At 39.9% G+C, this 22,725-nt stretch overlaps 1 protein-coding gene across 2 annotated transcripts; it reads left to right on the top strand.

Annotated features, from left to right (window-relative positions):
• The first annotated feature begins 245 nt into the window (after positions 1 to 245).
• On the top strand, positions 246 to 18,354 carry C1QTNF3 (C1q and TNF related 3). Of its 2 annotated transcripts, none has more exons than XM_054809458.1 (6): positions 246 to 433; positions 5,673 to 5,784; positions 9,490 to 9,644; positions 13,182 to 13,311; positions 14,787 to 14,886; positions 16,311 to 18,354. In XM_054809458.1, exons 1-6 carry the CDS (start codon positions 350 to 352, stop codon positions 16,468 to 16,470), a joined length of 741 nt encoding a protein of 246 aa, XP_054665433.1. In that variant the 5' UTR covers positions 246 to 349; the 3' UTR covers positions 16,471 to 18,354. The 2 variants fall into 2 exon arrangements, with proteins under 2 accessions (XP_054665433.1, XP_054665431.1); XM_054809456.1 differs by having other exon boundaries at positions 246 to 637.
• Positions 18,355 to 22,725: the final 4,371 nt, after the last annotated feature.

Below are 22,725 nucleotides of genomic sequence, written 5' to 3'. Positions count from 1 at the left end.
ATGCCAAAGAAAAGGTGCTACATTTTTTAATGCCCCCAAATAGGAACCACGGGAGTCTGTTAAATGCTGTGGTCATTTCCAGCATACAAATCAATTTTCCTTGTGGTGGTGAAGTGGTGAATAATGCCTGGTTTGTTTAAAGGAGCATGACTGATTTTGGATGAAGGATCCTGTCACTTTGGCATTTTTAGTTTTATTTATTGCACGCAACCGTATAAAACCTGGTACTGGTCTCAGTGCCAGGCTTACTAGTGGAAAAGCTGAAAGGACCACATAACTCCTGGTGCAGCAAAGAGGTTCTCCTTCTGCAAGGCATTTGCTGGACTCCTGAAAAATTATTTTGAATAACATGGCAGAGAAGGATTTCATCAGTTGGCATCTACTGGCTTTATTTTTTCTTCCATTTTGCCTGTGTCAAGATGAATACATGGAGGTGAGCAGAAGATCTTATAAACCAGTGGCCAAAGTATTGCAAAGTCACCACCAGACTGGCCATAAAGGTTCCAGAAGCAGGGAAATATTGAAACAGCGGAGTCAACTTATAGAGTGGACTGTTGAGAATAGCACTTCTACAGACCAAAAAGTCCTGAGACCAGAGGTAGATGATGTAGAACTGACTACCTCAGATAGAGTCCAGGTACTCTGAATTAATCTTCTAAAGATATCTTTAAAGCTAATGAGATTTTTTTTTTTTTTGCTAAGATTATTAGTGATATATTTATGAAATATTTTTTTATTAAAACTGTGTATTGGTCTGTATCCTGCTGGGTTGCTTTATAAGATCTTTTAATGAGCTGGTAGAACCAGCAGTGGTTGGGGACACTGGTTTCAACATAGACAGCTGCCCTTTGTTTTGCTGAAACTATGATCCTGTATATTCTGATATACAGTATCTTAATTATTTCAAATTATTACTATTTAATATATCAAGGTTTTAGATTTTGTTAACTCATTTGGATGTGAAGGAAAATTACAGAATTTATAGAGGTATTTGCAAAGATTCAATTAGCACAGAATAACTTTACTTGAAAATTATGTATATAAAGTACATTTTTTGAGCTTGAGACAAACATAATGAAATTCTGAGTGTTCAAAAATTTTATTCTAAAGAATAGTATGAAAAAAGCAGATACTAATGTAACAAGTAGATTTAATAATATATATCAACTTGACAGTTTCAGAGGAAAAAAGACTCGGAATGAAACTAAATCATCTGTAGTATCTGAATTTTAAACTGGGAATCTTTTTATGCCAACATGACATTTTAGATATTATAGTTATTAGCTCACAGCAAAGGGAAAATGGCAAAATTTGGTTATACATAAAATATTGCAGTCCAAATTTAAAAGGAAAAATCTGAAGAACTGAAGAAGCAGCTTTTTCTAGCACTAGGCAAAACAAAATTCCACTCAAATGAAGTTTTTGTTGGCTGTTGGTTTTAGAAACAACAAGAACATGAATGTTTTGTTCCTTTTGCTGATAGAAATGTTTGAGTCTTGTATAGTTCACCTTTTATCATACATTTTTTAAAACTCTTTCAGATCAAACTATATTTTGAGTTCCAAAAATCATGGACGAGCAGACAAGTGTTTAATAATAACATACTTCATGATAAGCAGAGAAAAGATTTTATTTTAATCCTGTCCTAGGCCTGAAGAACTGAAACATCCAAGTATGGGAATAGCTTTAATACACCACTATATTCCCTGTATTTAAATTCTGTAGTGCTTTGCATTTCATATTTCTTGGGCAGGAGTTATATGTTCCTCCAGTGCACTCAGGAAAATAGATATTTAACTGCAGGCATGTTAAACTGCACTTGCAGAATATAAACAGTGTAAACCACCAGGTATATAGTCCAATGAGCCGGCTAGTGTGTGTGTACCTCTTTACTGCAGACAGAACTGTGCAGCTGCATGCTACAGACCATGTATTACTGGTACTTACAGAAGATTTAACTTAACAGAATTTCAGATAAAGCAGGATTTAAAACAAAATTACAGCTTTTTAAGCGGTCAAACTCTCCATCACAGAAAGCGTCACTGTGTTTGGGGTGCATGTGTCGCTCATCAGAGTTTAATGCAACATGTTTGGAGTTGCCTGCTGGGGGAAGAGGCTGTGACATTAAAACTGAGCCCGGCGAGTCTGAGTATAGCTGATGGCAGTCACTTACCTGCCAAACCCTCTCTAAGAAGCAATCTTTGCTGGGGAAATGATGCAATTTTTGGCTTACTGAAATGAAATGGAACATTAGCAAATGCATGACAGGGATAATCCATCACAGAGTGGCTGACACAACAGGTATTTTCCATCTCCAGACTCCAGGGATTTCCAGGCAGAGGAGGAACAAAGGTGGCACGGACATGTTTTAATTCACCTCAAACCTCTCTTTCCTCTGAGCTATCTGAAAGCTGTTTCACCTCAAAGTCCCTCCTTTCTTGATTATCTTAGCTCTGGCTGGAGAATTTCACCCTCTTGGTGAAGTGTTTTAACGGTCCCATTCCCTGTTGTGGAATAGAGATGACAGCATTTCTCTTCGCTGCACTGGGTACAAGGCGAGTTTCCACGCTGCTGGTAACTCATGTAAAATTTAATGTGCATTTCTCAAGCACAAGAACTCTTAGTGACTGGTGAGAGCCATGCCAGACACATTCTTCCTTTTCAGGTTGCTCTTTGAAAACCTTCAGGTACCCCTCAACCTACTGGTGTTTTACCATGACTTTTGGCAATTTTGGTTTGTTTAATTCTTTGCTAGAGAAGGGCCATGGAGGGCCTTAGCGCCCACAGAGACATGGTACTTTGCATTCAGTACAGGAGCCAAGAACAGTGCGTGTACATTACTTGTCTTCTGCATTATCTTAGACAGTATAAGAGAAACTCATAAAATTAATCAGGAAGTTAAAAAGTGCTGGGTCTCTGATTATGGTTCGTTCACAGCTTTAAGTTAAAGGAATTTTATAGACCATCTGTTGCCTAGAACTGCCTCCTACATACTAAATCATACCAAATGCAGCAAATAATAGCCTCAGAAATATTTCCAGTCTTCTATCTGTATTAGGATATCAATGTCACAGATGCATTTCATAAGCTCCTAAATCATATTCATGTTTTGAGACCAATGCCAAAGATTCATTGTGCGATAAAATTTATGTGCAAATGGCTGCATAGGACATCTTTGGCAAGTAGGTTGTAATTAATCTCTCTGTCCCATTTGAGCGTAGCTTTACTTCAGGAGCAGGTTTTTCCTTTAAATGTACTCTTCACAAAGTTCTGGTTTTAGAGATTAAAAGAGTATCCTGAATATTCATTGTTCTTGGCAGCTGGCTGTGAACATTTTTTTCCTCCTAGTCAAAGGATCAGTAAAGATAATAAGTCAATACTACTTTATGACTTGCATAAGTAGTTATTTTGAAGTGAGTGGAATTGTTCTTATACAACAAGGCTGGCAGGACTTGCTTCATTTCACACATAATAACTTGCTGAGCTTTTCGAGAGCTAATGCCAAATAGCATTTGGTTACAACCAGCACTAGTATCTATTTTATGATAACATAGCTAGTTAGCTAATAACATTGTTCATGATTTCAGTGCATTGGGTAAAAAAATAAATTGTACCTGCACAGAGAGAGTCTCACATGCAGTCCATTTTGCTGGATTCATGCCTTCCCTTCCCTCCAATCCACAGTTCTAAGTCTTTGGATATTTCTAGGCTGATATGACTTATTTGCTCTTGGTGGGTATGTATATAGTTTGCCTTCTCATTTAACATGAATATGAAGCACTATCAAACAAGAGCTGAAGATTTTAATCTCAGTGCCATGTCAACATTAGCATTTCAGGTGGTGCAAAATGCTTGCACAATTCCAGTCCTCTTGTACTTGGCTCCCCTTCAAGGATGGAAAACGAGCTGAAAGCAGGGCTACTTCTTCTCTCATATTAGGAAAGCTTTAAACAGTGTGTCTGGTGATTGTTGGTTATGTTCTTCCTAACAATTGGGACAGATAAAACAGCAATAAAGATACAAACAGGTTCTCCAGAAACAGACAGTCCCATAGGCAGAACTCATCTTTCTCATAAAGTATAGACCTTATCCAGAATTAAAGTAAAAAGCACAGTAACCAAAAATCCAACAGTGACCAAAACCCCATAAAGATGAAGCCCTTCTGCCCATTGGCAAGTCTTAACACTTCCGTAACTCTTTGAATATGAAGCATACTTGTTGAGCTGTCAGGTCAGCCTGTATTCCCCTGGTAGCTCCACCATCGGTGGGTCCTGCTGGAGAGGGCATGTGTCTGTCCCATTGGAGGAGCTGTAGTGTTTTGGTGGCATGAAAGGGGTTTTCTATATCCACAAACATAAACTTCCAAGCCTCTTGAAATTAATAAATTCTGGGGGTGTTCTTGGTATTGTTCAAAACAGGGGCAGAAAATTTTAGTGTTTCAGATCAAGCCAGCTGATGACCTTGAAGGCAGGAATACAGTACATCTGTATGTCCATTTGGCAGCTCCCATCCCACCAGAGGCTCATTTGGTGCCATTAAACCAATAGGTCTGCATTAGACAAGTCATCTGAGGATGATAAAGATGACTGGAAAGAAAGGGAAGGAAGACAAAGAGCAGAACGATTATAGAAAAGTAGTAGTCAGATTGGTCTAACTATCCCCTCCAGAATTTAAGAACTGTAGATGCACACCTCAGGGTAATAGCAAGGAATTGCAGGGGAAAAGAAACAAAGAGGGAGAAATGAGAAGGAAGTAGAGAAATAAAATCAAACCCTGGACTTCTACCTCAGCTGACCCATTGGAAGATTTGTGACCATTAAATCATCAGAAGAGCCTAGTTACAAAATCCAGCCAGGATTGAATGAGACTCCATTAGTATAAATACAATAATATGGTAAAGAAAAACACTGAACCAAAACTATTATCAAACTATTATTACAGTAGCTGACCTGTGTGTAGTAAACTCATCAGTTTATTTATGCTGCTATATTAATTTCAGCATATAAACAGGTTTTCATAGTTACACACTCACAACTACAAATAATCAAATGCCCCTAAGACTAGGTATTGTGCTCAGTTCAAATTTTTGTCATATATTTTGGCACTTTTTTAGGTTCTCCCAACTTCAGGAGCCTGTAAACGTGCAAGTGTGGGGCCATGAACAGGAATATGCTGCAAAGACTTTTTAAAAATCTTCTTTGGGCGGTCCAGCATAGTTTTCTTTATGTTTAGTGGAGGATAGTTCATTGCTGAAGGTCAAATGAAGTCCCTTGTGTCCTACCACTTGTTGTACATAGGCTTGTTTGTCAACAAAGGTCAGCTGAAATGTGGCATCAGTGAAAAGCAGGATAACCCAACTGAAGTATTCATCTAACTTTCATTGCTTGGTATTATTTTATTTTCAAAACCCTCATTATTTGACAGGACAAGTTGGTTTTTTTAATATTCATTTAGCTCTTAGATCACTTGAAGAGCTATTCCCTTAAATCTTCCAAAAATAACATCTTCAGGGGCAACCCAAGTATGGGAGATTTCAGCCCAGATAAGGAGTGTTTTGAAAACTTACCAAATATATAAACAGAGAATATATAATGAAGACCCTGTAACTGACATGCATATGATTGATGCCTTCCATGAATGAGCTATTTAAAGCTTATTTTTTGTGCACTTAGCCCCCACAAACTGGACCACAGAATCCAGACTGCAGTTCCTGCTGCCGTGGTGACTTTGGAGTTCGACTGTACCAAGGGCCCCCAGGACCTCCTGGGCCCCCTGGGATGCCAGGTAAAGATGAAGTTTAATTCATTTCTTGATCAGTTTGATTATAGGCTATAAATTACAGGCTGTTCTAAGAATTATCAGAGAATGGTCCAAACATCAGTATTTGGGGACAAATTCAGGAACAAGTTTTTCCATAATTTCTGGGGAGACAGAGATTTTCAATTAGACTCTGAAGTCTTTTCCAGTGAAAACCCATTTGTTATTAAAATTAGCTTTCACAAGTTCATACTGAAAGTAATCTTATTATATTTCTAGGGTAAATTTGTCTCCTTAAAGCAGCACAACGCTTCTATTAAAGTTGGAAGAACTTGTTCCCTGGAGTTGATTATTGTGATCACTTTTGAATATCCAGCTATGTTATTGTGTACTGTATTCATGAGCTTTTTTTCATCTAGCATACTGCTAGCCAGTATTTTACAGAGACACACGTTCTATTCTCTCATAGAAATTTCTTCTTTTCCTTTTTTCTTCTTGTCTTCCATAATAAAAAGAAACTTTTTTTCATTAAAAATGCACACAGAAGAACAGAATACAGAACAAAAGGGTATACTTCGATCTGATAATTGATATGGAAAAAGAAATGCCTAGGGAAGCGGAAAAGATAGTTGTATGTTGGTGTAAGTTTGTTACAGCAGCTACCTTCAGGGATTTGAAAATCACCATTCCTAAAGCAGACATATAATGTAAATGAACATGTCACAAACTGACAGATTTGTCTCATCTTCAAAAGCTTACGTCCGCTGTTATCACAATAAAAATGCAATTTCATAGTCTTTCTGTCTCACAAATGTACTGACAGTAACAGACATGACAGATAACCATACACACAAAAAAATAATGTAGTGATTTTTGTTAGAAACAGTTTACAGTAACAGTTAAATCTGAGTGTTATGAAGTTAAATCTGAGGGAATGAACTGTTTCAAGAACTATCATCAGTTGGAAAAATATTGAAATTAATTGTTATTTTGACATATGTTGGGTATTATGCAAAATAAGGTCACAGACATATTTGGTATTAGCCTGCTGTGAGCTATTCATGCATCAACCCTTTATAAAAATACCATTGAACATTACAGAAGTAAGAGAAATCTAATGGGGAGACCTCTTGTGCAGAAATATCGCATTACATTTTAATAAATTGTTGGCTTCTTACAATTTTGTATTAGACCCACACTTTCAAGGCTGCAGTGGACAGACTGGGACACAGCCCAGGCCTTCCTTTGCCTTTTCCTCATGTGCGGATGTCTCTCAGTCACACTTTCTTGTCACCATGGGATACCACAAATGTATGGCTGACAGCAACCTTCTGCACCCTGAAATTTCTCTGTCTGCTTAATCTGCTGCATTTCATATTGTTGTGCCCATAAGGGGAACAACAACAGCTGCTCTTCCCTCGATTGAATCAAATGCCACTTGCAAACTTCTGTTCTGAACTGGTAGAGAAGTAGTTCTGGCTTTACATGATGGATCATTCCTGTTATTTTTAAGAGTTATTGATTTCTCTATCCAAACAAAAAATTTGCTTAATTTCTTCCACCATTTAGTTTCCTTGTTTGAAGTAATTTTTTTTCTCAATAGAAAAACTCTGAAGGACTTGGGGGTGTTGATTGATGAGAAGCTCAACATGAGCCGGCAGTGTGCGCTTGCAGCCCAGAAAGCCAACCGTGTCCTGGGCTGCATCAAAAGCAGCGTGACCAGCAGGTCGACGGAGGTGATCCTGCCCCTCTGCTCTGCTCTTGTGAGACCCCACCTGGAGCACTGCGTCCAGCTCTGGGGGCCCCAGTACAGGAGAGACATGGAGCTGTTGGAGTGAGTCCAGAGGAGGCCACGAAGCTGATCAGAGGGCTGGAGCACCTCTCCTATGAGCACAGGCTGAGAGAGTTGGGGTTGTTCAGCCTGGAGAAAAGGCGGCTCCGGGGAGATCTAATTGTGGCTTTCCAGTACCTGAAGGGGTCTACAGGAAAGCTGGAGAGGGACTGTTTATCAGGGAGTGTAGTGACAGGACAAGGGGGAATGGGTTTAAGCTGAAGGAGGGTCGATTTAGATTAGATGTTAGAAAGAAATTCTTTACTGTGAGGGTGGTGAGGCACTGGAACAGGTTGCCCAGAGAAGCTGTGGATGCCCCATCCCTGGAAGTGTTTAAGGCCAGGTTGGATGGGGCTTTGGGCAATGTGGTCTAGTGGAGGGTGTCCCTGCCCATGGCAGGGGGTTGGAACTAGATGATCTTTAAGGTCCCTTCCAACCCAAACCATTCTAGGATTCTATAATCGCTTAATCATTAGATTTGATCTCAGACAACACCATTCTTCTTGTAAATTCATAACCAGAGTGACTAATCAGAGAATGAGAAGAGTGGCAAAGAATCTAATTTCAGTTCAGGTAGAATTAGAACAATGATGACACTAATTAATCCCCTGAGTAATTAATTGAAAGGTCAGCCTTTTGCTTCAGGTAGGCATAATAATTGCTCAGTGATTCTAGCCAACTTCAAAATTTTGTCAGTTGCATAGACGTTTGCTCAGTAATTTCCTCAGTAAACATCAGGAAGTAAGTAATACTGCAGTTGCAGGAATATATTTTTTTAATGGCTCTTTTTACAAGAAGCCATCTCAGAAAAGCTTCATTACAGATATTTTTTTCTTTCTTTACATCTAGGAACATGCAATCAATCAACCCATTCAAGCTAACCAGCACCCTGAGAATGCACACTCTCCCATTTCTGGCACAGATGGGTCATTTAGCTGGTTTAAGGCTGCAGCCATTCTTCATTTGTGTAGACATGTTTTAAAGATAGCAAAATGTTATTCAAAATTATCTTATCCTACACTAAGTAGCTTAAATCATCAGGAAATAAGTTTTTACACAAAAGGAAAAGCAAGAGTGCTTATGCAGGCTACCTGGTATGTGTCAATAGACAGTGGCTTTCTCTCTGCTTGAGCCTCATGATCGCTGACATCTTGTCCTTGCACATCTCCCCAACAATGCAATGACAGGGCTACAGTGATGATGAGGGGACTGGAGCATCTCTTGTATGAGGAAAGGCTGAGAGAGCTGGGGCTGTCTTGTCTGGAGAAGAGAAGACTGAGAGGGGATCTCATCAACGCTTATAAATATCTAAAACGTGGATGTCTAGAGGATGGGGCCAGACTCTTTTTGGTGCTCCCCAGTGACAGGACAAGGGGCAACGGGCACAAACTGGAACAGAGGAAGTTCCATCTGAACATGAGGAAAAACTTTTTTACTGTGAAGGTGACAGTGGGACAAGCTGCCCAGAGAGGTTGTGGAGTCTCCTTCTCTGGAGATATTCAAAACCCGCCTGGATGTGATCCTGTGCAACCTGATCTGGGTGATCCTGCTTTAGCAGGGGGTTGGACTAGATGATCTCCAGAGGTCCCTTCCAACCCCCGCTGTTCTGGGATTCTGGGATGCTTGAGACATCAGCAGTTTATACAGCATCACCAAGATAGCATGAGGGTTAACTCTTAAACATCAATCTACCTCCTTCTGGAAACTTGCTCATCAACACCTTCACCTTCAGCTTAACCACACAGCTGTTTCTTATCCATCGCAGCTCAATCTGTCTTTTATGGTACTGAAAAGTCCATGTGTTGCAAACTGGTGGAAATGGACCCTATCATCACAGTTATCTGTTAAAATATATTATTTGAAATTATTTAAGTTAAACAGAAAGCTCTCTTTCCTCTAAGGAAATCATGGCAACAATGGAAATAATGGAGCAACTGGCCAGGAAGGAGCCAAAGGTGAGAAAGGAGACAAAGGAGATATGGGACCGAGGGGAGAACGTGGCCATCATGGACCCAAAGGCGAGAAGGGTTACCCTGGGATTCCCCCAGAGCTACAGGTACAAAATCTCTGGCTTGTGTTGGCTGCAGCAGCCCTCAGGTTATGGTTTTCTTCTCTGAAAAACAGCACCTAACTACTGTAAGATACTTAAGAAGCAAATCCCCCTGTAAATCAAATATATATGAGAGACATATATAGCCCTTGTCATGACTGACAAATGTCCTCTGCCAGATCTTCCTGGAAAAGAAAGACATCAGGGCTTAGTCTTTCTTTACAGTAAGAATCCAGATGAGAAATGGGCAGGAAGAAACATATATGGTTCCCTTTTAGGGCAGAAAGCCAATACCTTGGTCTTTAAAGGAGAATAGCAGGGACTATCATTTTTCTGTCGAGCTGTATTACATACATAACTGTGCTTCCTATGGCATATGCAAAGTGTAGAGCAGTCACTCAGGCCCATGCTTCTCAGGTCAGTCAGGCTTCATGAGATTTCCAGAAGCATGGGTATCCAGCTCCTCAAAGTATCAGGTCAAAACCTCTGAGTGCAGACAGAAGTCCTCTGGTTTTGAAAAGTACCCCTCAGTAGCTATCTGTGGTTTTATGTGTCTAGATGCCTTAAATATGCTGGGAAGCATGTAGGTTCTGCCTATGAATGAACTACCCAAAAGCCAGATGAGCATTAAAACATGGGTTCAAGCCTAAGCCGATAAGTTCTGCTGAGGGATGGGATATATTTGTTTGGGCTCAACACTCCGTTGGCATAGCTGCATAGCTTTTGGATAAGAGCTTCTTCAGGTCCCAGGAATCTGGCAGATGGCGGAGAGCTTATATGTATAAATATATATACATGAGTACAACAGAGACGTGGTGTAGTCCTGTTCTTAAGGCAATCGAAAGTAAATGGGACTTGAATAACTAAGACCCTTGGTTGCTGTTGCAAAGGGGATTTAAAAGATTTTTCCACACTGTATACTGCAGTGTAGCAATATACAAAGAGTTCATCTGCAATAGCAGGAAGACCTGACTATCTCTACGATGTAGCACAGTTAAGGTGCTAAAGGCAAGATTTAGATGCATGGCAGGTGCTTGAGATGTATCCCTCCTGGTCCAGCTGCCACTGTGGAAGGGGCTTCTGCAGGTCAGATCAGCCAGCCCTGTGTGGGGGAGTCCTAAAGCACTTCAGATGGCAGTAGGTGCATTTCTGTGGGCAAGTGATGCAGTCAGATTCAGCTCCAGAGAGCCTACATGTGAGGAAAGCCGCGAGGCTCCCATTACGATTACTGGGGATCTAGAAGAGCAACTCAGCTTGATCTGACAGTCGCTGCTGCTTTTGGGAAATCTCCAGATCTTCAGAAACTGTAAGGGAGTTTACATCCTCACTCACACATACACACTGCGATGGCAGTGTCTTAGTCTTGATCTGATTTGTACCCCACAAAACAAGTTCACCAGAGAAGGGACAAAATCGCATCTAGCAAACATGCACAAAAAGAAATCCTACTTCCAAACACTCTGACTATGGGGAAAATTGAAGTTCTGATCTATTTACAGAGCTACACCTTTTAACTGAAGGATACTGTTTCCCAATAACAGTCATTCACATATGTTTTATATCCGCATAAAAGGAATGCAAATTAACAGCAAAGTCAACAGTACAACCAATGTGTGCAGTGTGGGAAAATGGCTTTGGATTTCTTGGCATTGTGTATGTTTGAATTCTCCACACTAGGTTGCGTAAGATGGGATAATTGCACAGAATAAAATTCACAATGATAATAGTTCCCAAAATTACTGGACTTTTGTAATAAATCAGAATTATTTTAGTATTCTTAAAGAATTAACTGCAATTAACATTATAGCTGAATATTTTAAAAACGTATTTGTTGTAATTACATTCAACAATAAATCCTTTTCCAATTTTAGAATGAGCTATCGGCATTTTTTTCTTACATAAAGATAGTGGTAGTAATTTAATTAAAAACTGAATAATGAAAAAGGATGAATAACAAAAGCTCATATTGCAATACCTATTTCCAAGTAAAATTCCATCACTGTTTTTAACAGATGTGTTCATAAATTCTTCACACAGTATAGTATATCATTTCTTGTTAACATCATGCTTAAGAATTTTAGAGTGGGGGTAGAGGAGAAAACACTTCTGAATACAACCAATACTGTTTTAAGTACAGGATTATTTTGAAAGAATTGGCGTGTCCATCTTGATCTGCTACTTCAAAATGAGACCTAGGGAGAAGGACATCTTTTCAACTCTTCTGATCAGTCCAAGAAAAGTAGCTTAGGGTCAAAGAGAATGTGAAATGGAATCTAGACAAAAAGCAATAAATTCCATAAAGCTGCCATAGCAGCTGCTTTCCTTTAACACATGAGGAACTTAGATGTGATCCTGGCTGAGAAGCAAGAAGTTAACAATTTGCCGTCATAGGAAATGCATCCGTGCAGGGATAAGGAAAATCAGCCCAAGCTTTCAGCTCACATCTGGAGCTCCTCAAATGTCTGAGCAGACGGCTAATGGTTTCCATTGTTGGATCTGGACTTGCATTTGATTTTGCCTGTTTTGGTTTTGTTCTCATTTCAATCTGAAATCAAAAGAAGTTTGGGGTGGTTTTTTTAATACAAGTGTAACCCGAATCTCATGAACAACATCATTTTTATGAGGGGCAGTAACAACTGTAATTGAACACTTCTCATCTAAGAAGTTAAGAGACAGAAATAAAATGCCAAGTCACTATGTGACCTTCTGACATCCAGGTGCAGCAATTCTGCCTGTACCCCGTTTACTGACAGTCAGATGGGGGGATTACAGACTCACAGAAGAGATAACCCCCTTCCCTGCCATACAAGCTGGCAGGGTTGTTCCCTGCTATCTTGCTGAGGGCAATTTGAATTGTCCAATCTGGGAGGTTTTGCACTGCTTCCTATGAAATATTTTCCATGGTCAATATGTCTCACTGCAAGAAGCACAGTTTTCACTTTTTTAGTTTCCTCTTTTGGCCTCCACCACCCTCTGTTGTTGTGACTAAGGGTACAGGGCAACTGGTAAGAGAGAAAAAAGCACTGAATGCTGAGTCCCAGCAACTGCACTTCTAGAGGACCTCTAATAAAAATGCTTAATGTATGTCTGAAGGCAGTTAGCAAGAAACACTAATGTGTATGGATTTCCCACATTCACTTAAAAGTAGTATCCAGTCTAAACGAAGGAATATATGAAAACTAATTAAATCACTTTTGTCAGAAACACCATCCATTTCAATACCACTTTTCAGTTGCATTATTCTAGAGAGACTTAAAAGTAAATAAAAGCCCAAACGAAGGTCCTGACCTGCAAACACTTGCCCATACGCTTACTTTTACAGTCATGAATAGTCCAATTGAATGTAAGAAGCCAAGTACTCTTCCAGTTTCATTCAATGGGAGTTTTGTTACTGGAGTTTAATGGCCTTGGAGCAGGCCCTAGAAGAACATCTCTGTCAGGAAAATAAACAGACCGCAAATACAGGAAAAAATTCTGTAGCTGAATCCTCTACACATGTGCATTTTGTGAATGACTGCCTGAATAAGAACAGCATTGTTGCAGGTCGCATTCATGGCTTCCATGGCTACTCACTTCAGCAACCAGAACAGTGGGATCATCTTCAGTAGTGTCGAAACCAACGTTGGGAACTTTTTTGATGTCATGACTGGGAGATTTGGTGCTCCAGTGAATGGTGAGTGTTTGCAAAACAAAATAATGCAATTCTGGGAGCTACAGGGAGAAGTGTGGTCAATAATGATGAGAAACTAGTTAACTTCCTTTGCACAAGGCACTGATGACACTTGCTCTGCATAGCTCTTGCTACCTACTTTCAGGAAAAATGAAATTGGAAACTGAGCAAGCCAAGACGGGGCTTGTTGGCTGGTGAAACTGTTGCTGGCACAAAGGCAGGAGGAAGAGGCATGGCCAGAGCTGGGGAGGGAGCAGGACCATCTGCTCTGAGACCATTAGCCCTTCAGCCACTGTGATGAGAAAACCATGGCCTTGATGTTGCAGTAGCAGCAGCTTCGCAGTTGCCTCCTCCACCTACTGCCTCCAGCCACTCTCTTCATCACCATCTTCCCTCATGCCAGTTCAGTTGTGAGCTGGCCTACAACAGATATGTGTCTGAAAATGAGGCATTGCATTTTTTTCCTGAATTATTTTTCAGCTCCATCAATTCCCCATCTTATGCAGCTATGGCATAAGAACAACAGGAGATGGGAGGGGCAGGCCATAACCAAACACATGTCTAAGCAAAGCCTGAAACCACCTTCCTTCACTTGGTTTTTCTCACCCTGCCATTCATTTACTCACTGCTGCAGGACATGATATTAAATTAAAGTCAGGCCCTCCAAGCTTGCTGTAGCACATCTTACTGACAGCTATGGGTGTGTGTCCTCACAGCTGCTTTCTTTTGAGATTAATGTATATGTGGATGTCAATAAACTTTGACCCACAACGATTTAATGACTTTGATGCACACTCCAAGCTCCCATTGCAGGGTCAATGCTACAGACTTACTGTTCAGGAACCAGGAACTTTTCTTCCCACCTAGGGGAGTCTTGCAGAGCTCATGACACATAACATGGTTGCACTGACAACTTCAGAGAGAGAAAGAGCTAAAAAGAAAAAAAGGTGATGGTAAGTGTGTGTTGTGTAGGAAGAGAAAGCGGTGGCAATGTCTGCATTGTTCAGGATGCGGTATGGCTAGGTGAGCAGCAATGGGTGCTGCTAAAATCACTCATGTCCTGCCTGACCTGGGTGACATGCTGGTTGTCTGACAGCCTCTGAGGATGAGCCTTGGCTGGCCTGGTGGCTGCCCTTTTGGGAGAGGGCAGGAGCAAGAAGGTAAGGGGAAAAAGGTGAGAGAGGGGTCACTAGACTCAGCCTCTGGGACATTCCCCTTTCAGTGAGAAGGAAGGGGTGAGCGGTCCTGCCATGTTCAGATACAGTCATTTCTCTGGAACAGGATGTGGCTGAACCCCTGCCATATGTAGAATAAAAATGAATCAGATTTTGGCACACTGTAAGCAGGAGCAAAATACCCACTGGCAACTGGAAGGTAATTTTGGCCTCAGCTCTTACGTTTTCTAAGCAAGAAGCACAAGTCTGTAACATGACTACCTCCCTCTATGAAGCAAACGTTGTATGTGGTAACCTTTTCAGGGGTGTATTTCTTCACCTTCAATATGATGAAACATGAAGATGTGGAGGAAGTGTACGTGTACCTGATGCATAATGGTAACACGGTTTTCAGCTTATATAGGTAAGTGAAGGAGTAGGCCATTTTAATGCAAAAGACATGTTTGCACAGATGTGATAGCTTGCACACATTCCAAGAAACATGAAATTGTTCATTTTTTGAAGAAATTCTGTAGGCTAAAATAACCAACAAAGAAAAACTACTGTATTTTGCCGCCCTCAACTTGCAAATTTGGATCATACCTGCCACAGAGCCTGGACCTAAAATTGACCCTTTATTACAAGTTCCTCAAAGCTCAGGGGAAAGGAATTAGCCCTGCAAGTCAGGGTTGGAGTCCCATGCTGTCATTCTGCTAAAGCATACCTTTATCCTCATTTTGCCTGTCAGACTAGTAACAGTCTTGTTAAAGATTAGGGGAGATCAATTTACTTTAAAGGTGGAGAGCCTTTAAGCTGTAGTAGTAAGGAAGAGTTAGAAGCAAAGGTCCCCCATTTACTGGCTTTGTTACCATTAGCACACTTGGAATAAAAAGTTTCTGAACTCTTTATGTTAGCTGGAGGATTGTCAAGAATAGGCTTCACTTCTAGCTTATCAACTCCTATAAGGACCAGGTCAAGAAGCTTGTAGCCAGAGGGATATCTGAAAAAAATATGTGTTTGGAAAAAAACTATTATTTCTTTAATACCAACCAGCAGTCTGATGCCAAAACCAAGCTCCTCTTCTGAGCCTGAATAAACAGACGCAAAAGCTTAGATTGATCACACTGGATTTTAGGCACTTAGATGACAGCAGGTTCATTTAAACTGTTCGGGTTTCTTCAACAGCCTGTACCTGAAGCACCACCAAAGAGTGCTTCGTTCCCAATAGGTCTTTCCTGCCAAAGAAAAAGTGCCCAATTTTCTTCCCCTGAAGTACTGATGTCAGAAAAGGCAACAGGTGGAAGGAAGAAAGGGAAGCAACACTCACGCAAAGCCAACAGGTTAGCCCACATCGAACGTGTCTACATTCCAACGAAAGGCTTCAGGATGGAGTGAACTGCCTGTCTCTGCCCACTGCCTGCGCCGGGAGCACAGGGGCTCAGCTCACATGGGGCTCCTGACCCGGAGGCATTTAGAATTAGCTGGGATGGATCCAATGGAAAAAAGAGCATCACGGGAAATCTGGTGTGTTGCGATTAACGAGCAGTTTTAGTTTAAACAACAAATTTGTTCCTGTGCCCTGGAAAAAATATACGTAAGTTAAACTTCCAGAATTTCAGAAAGGAATGAAATGATGCAATTAGGTAAGGTGCAAAATTTGACTCAGAAATCTAATGCAGAAAGATGCCAAAATTTCCTCATAAGGTTGAAAAAATGTTGGCAAGCCTTTCAAAGAGGTTTTGCTCAGGATAACAATGTGCTTTCTTGTATTTTTTTTTTTTTTTAAAGTTGTTTGCTTGATCACTGTTGAGAAACAAAAAGCTGACTTGTTAAAATATTCATCCTTAGCTATGAATCAAAAGGGAAAGCAGACACTTCAGGAAACAGTGCAGTGCTGAAACTTGCCAAGGGAGATGAAGTCTGGCTGCGAATGGGAAACGGAGCCCTCCATGGGGACCATCAACGCTTCTCCACCTTTGCTGGGTTTCTTCTTTTTGAAACCAAGTAAAAAAAAAAGAAGAAACCCAATAGATGTTTATCTGAGAAAACTTCTTTTTTGGAACTGGTATTTTTCTCTGGACTGTGGAATAGCATTACAACATTGAAAGATCAAGAAGGCTTGTTTTGATGCAACACATTGTTATTTGTGTATCAGAGATGAGCTAAATACATTGGGCAGTTGACAAACAGATTCACCAAAGATATACTGTCATCTGGGTTGTATCTAGTGAATCGTTAAATGTTGCTATTGCTCTCTTCTCTAAAGCGACTGAAAAACAAAGGAAAAGGCGTTTAAATAATTTAGAGAGCAGTTTGTGCAGTACAGTCAATTTTGTCCATAAATATACTTTAGCCAAGTATATGTCAGGAATTGAACAATTGATTCATGTTTTTCTGTTCATTTATTTAGTTCTTATTACATGTTCATTTAAGTTTGCATCATGGAAACAGGCCTGAATGAACTATAAGTAGGCTCAGCTGAGACCAGATTTAAAGGAAGAAGTTTTTACTGGACTAGAATGAACTTTACAGATATAAGAAAAAAATGTGAAAATAAAGATGTCAAGGATTCAGGTTTATTGCATTCCCATCTGAAACCTCTGAAGATGTATCTGGTGTGATTTTTCATAGATTTTTAGTACATATTTATGCTCACTCACTCTCTCTCTCTTAAAGAAAGAGTAGTAGTAAATCCTTAGTAGCAGCTTGAAGCTAAGGTAATTTAGCTTGCAGTGTGCAGGGGATCAGACAGGGGAACTGTTACGTTTCCTCCTAGCCTTCAAATTGTTAAAACCTGATGTAACTGAACGCAAGGTGTCAAAGCAGAGGCATATACACTGGAGAAGTGGGGATATGCCAACAGCACAAACAGACAAACACATGCTTTGTGGAGTTTGGAGCTCTTTTATAAGGATGTACTTTTTAATATTGCATATGTACTTAACAGTGAAGTTGTTGATACAGTTTTCCTACGAGCCTTCCAAGAACCAGTATTTCAGGAAAAGCCTATATTTCAGTATCTCAGCCTAGCAAAGCAACAGCAAGCCCAGTTCAATATTTAACTGGTGAAAGCAAACGCTGGCTGGCTCTGAAGTTCTGGTCACAGTAAACTGGACCATTCTTCAGCATTAATATTTGCCACCAGCTTTTCAAAATCCTGTCTTGCTATTTTCTTTTCATCGGAATCAGCGCCAAATATATTAACACAGTACTGAAGTTTGAATGTATCTTCTGCACATTCTGGCTCTCCACACACAAGCTAATGAAATATAAATTCCATTTTAACAGACATTACATTTTAACCAGACATTACTTGCCATTAATGTATATCAAGCAGGTGGGGTTAGGAAAACATTTATTTGAAATTCTTTTATACTGGATACAGATACCAGTAGCACAACAATAGAGCAAACAAATCAATATCTGCCCTGTGAATTTGTATGTCCTTGTACACATTCCTAGTGTACATTAACCATGTCTTACGAAGAAAACTGCATGTTGATACTAGATGATTATGAATGGTGATTTTTTAGTTTTATGCATCAACCACTGAAAATATTAGCTTTAATGAACTGTCGTCCAATGAGTTTTATTGCTTCTTTATGAACTTGGGTCAGGTTTGCACCACATGGGTTTTCAAAACTTGAGACCATGTTATTTTAATAAGCATTTTAGTAAAATTCTGGCATGCCTTCAAACTAAACCCCATCACCAGGTAATCAGATAATGTTATTCTTTTGGAATAAGTGCACAAGTTGTATGAGATATACAGCATCAGGAGCTAATGTTCACAGTAGGAAAAATCTTGAAAAAAGTATTTCTTGTTGTGTTAGGAATGTTTGCTTACTTTGTAACACATACATTTACCCAATAAAGATTAATAGTCATAAAACTATACTGGTTTGTTCATATCTATATTTACCAAGGACCTTACCATTTGGAGACTATAGAGATATATTCTTAATATGTATTTTCTAAGCATACATTTTGCTACTGAATGGGAGAAAGCCAGCACTAAGGGTCAAAATATATTTATTTTACACGTATATGTATATAAACACACACATAAAATTTAAATCCTTAAGGTTTCCTTTGGGGACTTAATTTTCCTTTATGGCATGGCCATTTTAATCAATTTTGGTCAGAATAAAGCACTTTTAGAAACTGTGATACATACAACCATTTTAAGCTCCTTTACATTATCTCTCGTAACGGCCGTATATAAAAGAAAGCCAAATTTTGCCATTCTTATTTTATGTTGTTTTCACAAGTTTTGTGCCACTCAGCCTGATAAGAGTGGAAATGAATCACCACAAAAGCTTCTGACAAACAAACAGCAGCATCATCTCAGTTCCACGGTTAAAGCTAAGAGGATTTTTAAATCAAGATTGAAACTTCCTAGTTTTTGTATGAAATCTCTGCAGTCTTTTCTCTGCAAAGTTATTGCATGCAATCTGAGTGTTATAATACTGACTGAGTGTTGTAATACTTTACAAATAAATGGTTAATTTGCATATTAATTTCAAAGATCCTTCAAAATATAGGATGGAAAAATCTGTGTGTGTTCCTATTCCTCAAAATCATCAAGTTTTATGTTCAGTAAGTCATGTGGAATGTATGCTTTTTTCTCAGAAATGTTTATGGAAATTAGTCATCTTTCCATTCCTGCTGATAATTGACAGCCTCTTGCTTAGCGGATGCTCAAGACAAAATGTCTTCTGCTAGAGACTTTTGTCCTCTGTTATAAAGTAGGTGGTATCTCATAATTTGTGTTACGGGTGAGAAACCTTCTGGAAACTCAAAAGCTGCAATTTGGAGTACACTTAATGGTTTCTTGTCTTTGCTAAGCTGAGTCTCTATCTCTCTCTCCCACTCCATGAGCTCCCAGATGCAACCAAAACTTGGCAACAGCTGCAAGCCCCTGCCTGCCACAGAGCTGTGGTTTGGTAGGTGATATTCTGCCTCTGTGGTAGGAGCTGGCATCCTAGCAGGAGAAAACACTGCCTCACACAGAGACAAGTTGAGCTCTGCTCTGTGTGAAACACCAGCCCCCACTCTCGGTCCTCCCTTGCCCCTGAGGCCCAGGGACGGCTGTCCGTCCCTGTTACACCCTTGCAAGGCAGCAGCTCTCCTCTCCAGCTGCATTAGGATCCTTAAGGGCTGCGTTTTGCAAAACAGGGCTGTGTGTCGCTTGACAGATGCCGCTTGGACACCCTTGGCAGAGGTTAAACACAACTACTGTGCGAGAAAAACATGAACTAGAATCAAACCTAGCTGAAGGAAAACATCTTAGGTCTGGGTCCCAGTTTCACGAGTGGTGTTTAAAGAAAGAGGAAAGGAAGTCAGTTTAATCGGAATCCTTGAGGAAAAAATCCATGGTTTTAGTTTCAGAGGCTAGTACATGGCCTGAGGGTGACTGAGTTGATTCTAAGGAAGCAGTTTAGACTGACGCCAGTTTGCAGCCTCAGTCCCATTGAAAACCTTGTGAGCCAAAGGGAGGGCTTTAAATGGTCATTTTTTAAAAGGCAAAATAAGGAACACACGCTTCACTCAGATCTTTCATCTTCCCCATGAAATTTTGCATTGAGTTTCCTACATTACACCCTACTGCTTTCTGAAGCAGTTTTTAAATAAAAGTGGGGTTTTTATTAAAACTGGGATTTTTTTTCCTACTTAGCTCACATATTACTAAGATGATGTTTTGTGCTCAGAACCAAAAAAAAAAAAGCACACATGGACAAAACACGCAGGGAGTCAGAGGCCCACAATTCTTCATTTTGGTGAATCAATAGCAAAATTTCTCTATTTTGCAGTTAGTTCTGCTTCAGCAACCAAAGGAAATAAAAATGTACAATGATCAGTTCAGCTTTAAAAATCTGAGGCAACAAAAGGAATTGTGCAAAGCAGTGCTTCAGGCTGGGTGTCACACTCAGATATCAATGACGAAAGACACAAACTCCAGAAACTATCTTCATAAATTAAAAGAACTCAATACAATGTGTACTTCTTGGTATGACCAAATTCCCTCTTACACCAAAGGGTGACAGCTCCTTTAGTCTTTGGGCAAAATCACACAGTCCTAGCAGGAGTTACAGCATCTGCAGTGCCATAGTAATTTTCATTACCAAATAGTTTCCTTGAGGGAATTATACAGCACAGGAGTAGCAGCAGAAACCATACTTCCCAAGCCTCATACCCCTGCCCTCTGGTTAAATCGATACTAAAAACCAAAACAGTCTATTCTCCGGCCCAGAGTTATCATCTGACTATGTTACTGCTAATTAAACTCTCTCAGCCTCTGTAGCAGGGTGTCTGCCTGCAAAACTGTCTGTTAGGACTGATCCCTGGCTTGTGCTAATTTTCAGGTAGTACTCAAGAAAAGTTTGCAAGATAGCTGCTTGTCATGTGGTAAAGGCATTCTCAGGACCATTCTGCTAACATAGTTGTATAACCCATCCATTTTGGTAATACAACACTACAGTCCAGCAATTCCCAGACATGGAAATTGTTGTCGCTGTTTAATTCACTAGTGTGTCCCTGAGTGCCTTGCAACCTGAACAGGACTGGTACTAGGTGTGGGAAGAGATGATGCTGGCTTCTTGACGTTGCAAATTCCTCCCAACAGGAGTGACTGGCTAGCTCAGTCTTTTCTACCACTGGATTAATGAAATCAGCGCACAGATTTTGGCATGAAGACTGTAAAGATGACAGCGGGAAAAGCTCAATATTGTGCATCTGCATTTGAAATGGGGCAAGGCATCCTCCATGAAAACATTCACAGAATAATAAAACCCATGTGGTGCAGGGTTTTATTAAACAAAAAGATTTCTTGTGTTAACTGGTGAAAAATTGTACAAATGGAGTTTTAGCCTTCTGCTTTTCTGAAAACAATCCAGCAGACTTGAGAAATTCCACAAACAGCAATGTTTTAAAAGAATCACATTGTTACAACACCAAGAATGGAAATACCCACGTTAAAATAATCTTTGACATCTTAGCTCCTGTTTCCTGCGTTTCACAATATGTTCTTTCCATCATATAGTCACATGCTACTTCTTGGCCTCATCCAGCAGCAATTAAATAATATTTCTTGAATAAGGGATAGGCCATATACTGGAATGTGATAGCAAAAAATGAATATAGAACAGCTTCATTCAGTAACTTGATCCAAATGTGTAGTTAATAAGGCACTGTTACTGTAAAAATAGAGCAATAATATGTAAGAAAGAACAGTGGAATTCACAGCAGCAACCTTCATTTTAGCATTTTCTAAGTTTCTAAGAGCTTCATTTCTCAATCTTAGAAATTCTTTAAAAGAAAAACACTCCAGGCTCTCACAGCATGCTAAAGTTCATGAAAGTCAAAGAAGTCTGTAAGGACTGGAATTTCAGGCCAGGAATTCAGAGTTTGTGGCATTCTGTCATGTGAAAAATACTGGTCTGCAGCTGAAAGTGCTGGAAGGAATTTAATTTGTCTCATGTTCATCTTTTAAACTAGAAAATACTAGAAGTATGATTGTTTTAAATAAAATATTTCAGATACTGCATCACTTCAGACTAATGCTTTCTTCCCTCCAAGACTACTTGCTTCTCAGAATGCTCCACGTTTGCTTTCGCATATTATCAAAGGCACACAAAATAAATAACACGCTTTAAGTATGCCATAGCTACAACACAAATAAATGGCTCATGGGCAAGGTGATGGAAACAGTTAATAAAAATAAGTGCTTATCAATCCCTCACACTAGGAATGCAGGAGAAATTTTCTTTGATGAATGTGGAGGACAACGATGTCCATCAGGAATGGCTCGCTGGAAATAAGCTAGGGCAGGATGTCCATGCAGTAGTACATGTGGTGCCCATCACAGAGCTGAAGCTCAGTATCCAGGCAAACAGAATCTGGGAATAACTGGTCTAGAGTTTCCAGTCCCTGCCATACTGGTTAATAATAAACTCACAGGAAAACATTCATTTTCTCCTGATTAGCCATTATAAAGATTAGCTATATAAAGCTACTTGCCAGTCTCTTCATCTAAATCATGAAAACACAGTAATACCATAAACTGTGACTCAAAGGAGATAAAAGATCAGTATTTTGGTTCGGGTACAAGGGTAAAGGTCCAAAGTACAGAAATCACTGTCACAGGCATCAGTAATTTGTTCTCCTACTTTAACAGAGTATCAGAGGGCAAATTTCTGACACTGTGAAAGTTAATGGCAAAGCCTGTTCACTGCAGCAAGGCTGGATCTTCACCCCAACGATT

The sequence above is a fragment of the Grus americana genome, chromosome Z (genome assembly GCF_028858705.1).
Source record: "Grus americana isolate bGruAme1 chromosome Z, bGruAme1.mat, whole genome shotgun sequence".
In the NCBI taxonomy this organism is placed as follows: Eukaryota; Metazoa; Chordata; class Aves; order Gruiformes; family Gruidae; genus Grus; species Grus americana.
The sequence above is the reverse complement of the archived record's forward strand: the minus strand, read 5'-3'. Positions and strand labels throughout refer to the sequence as shown.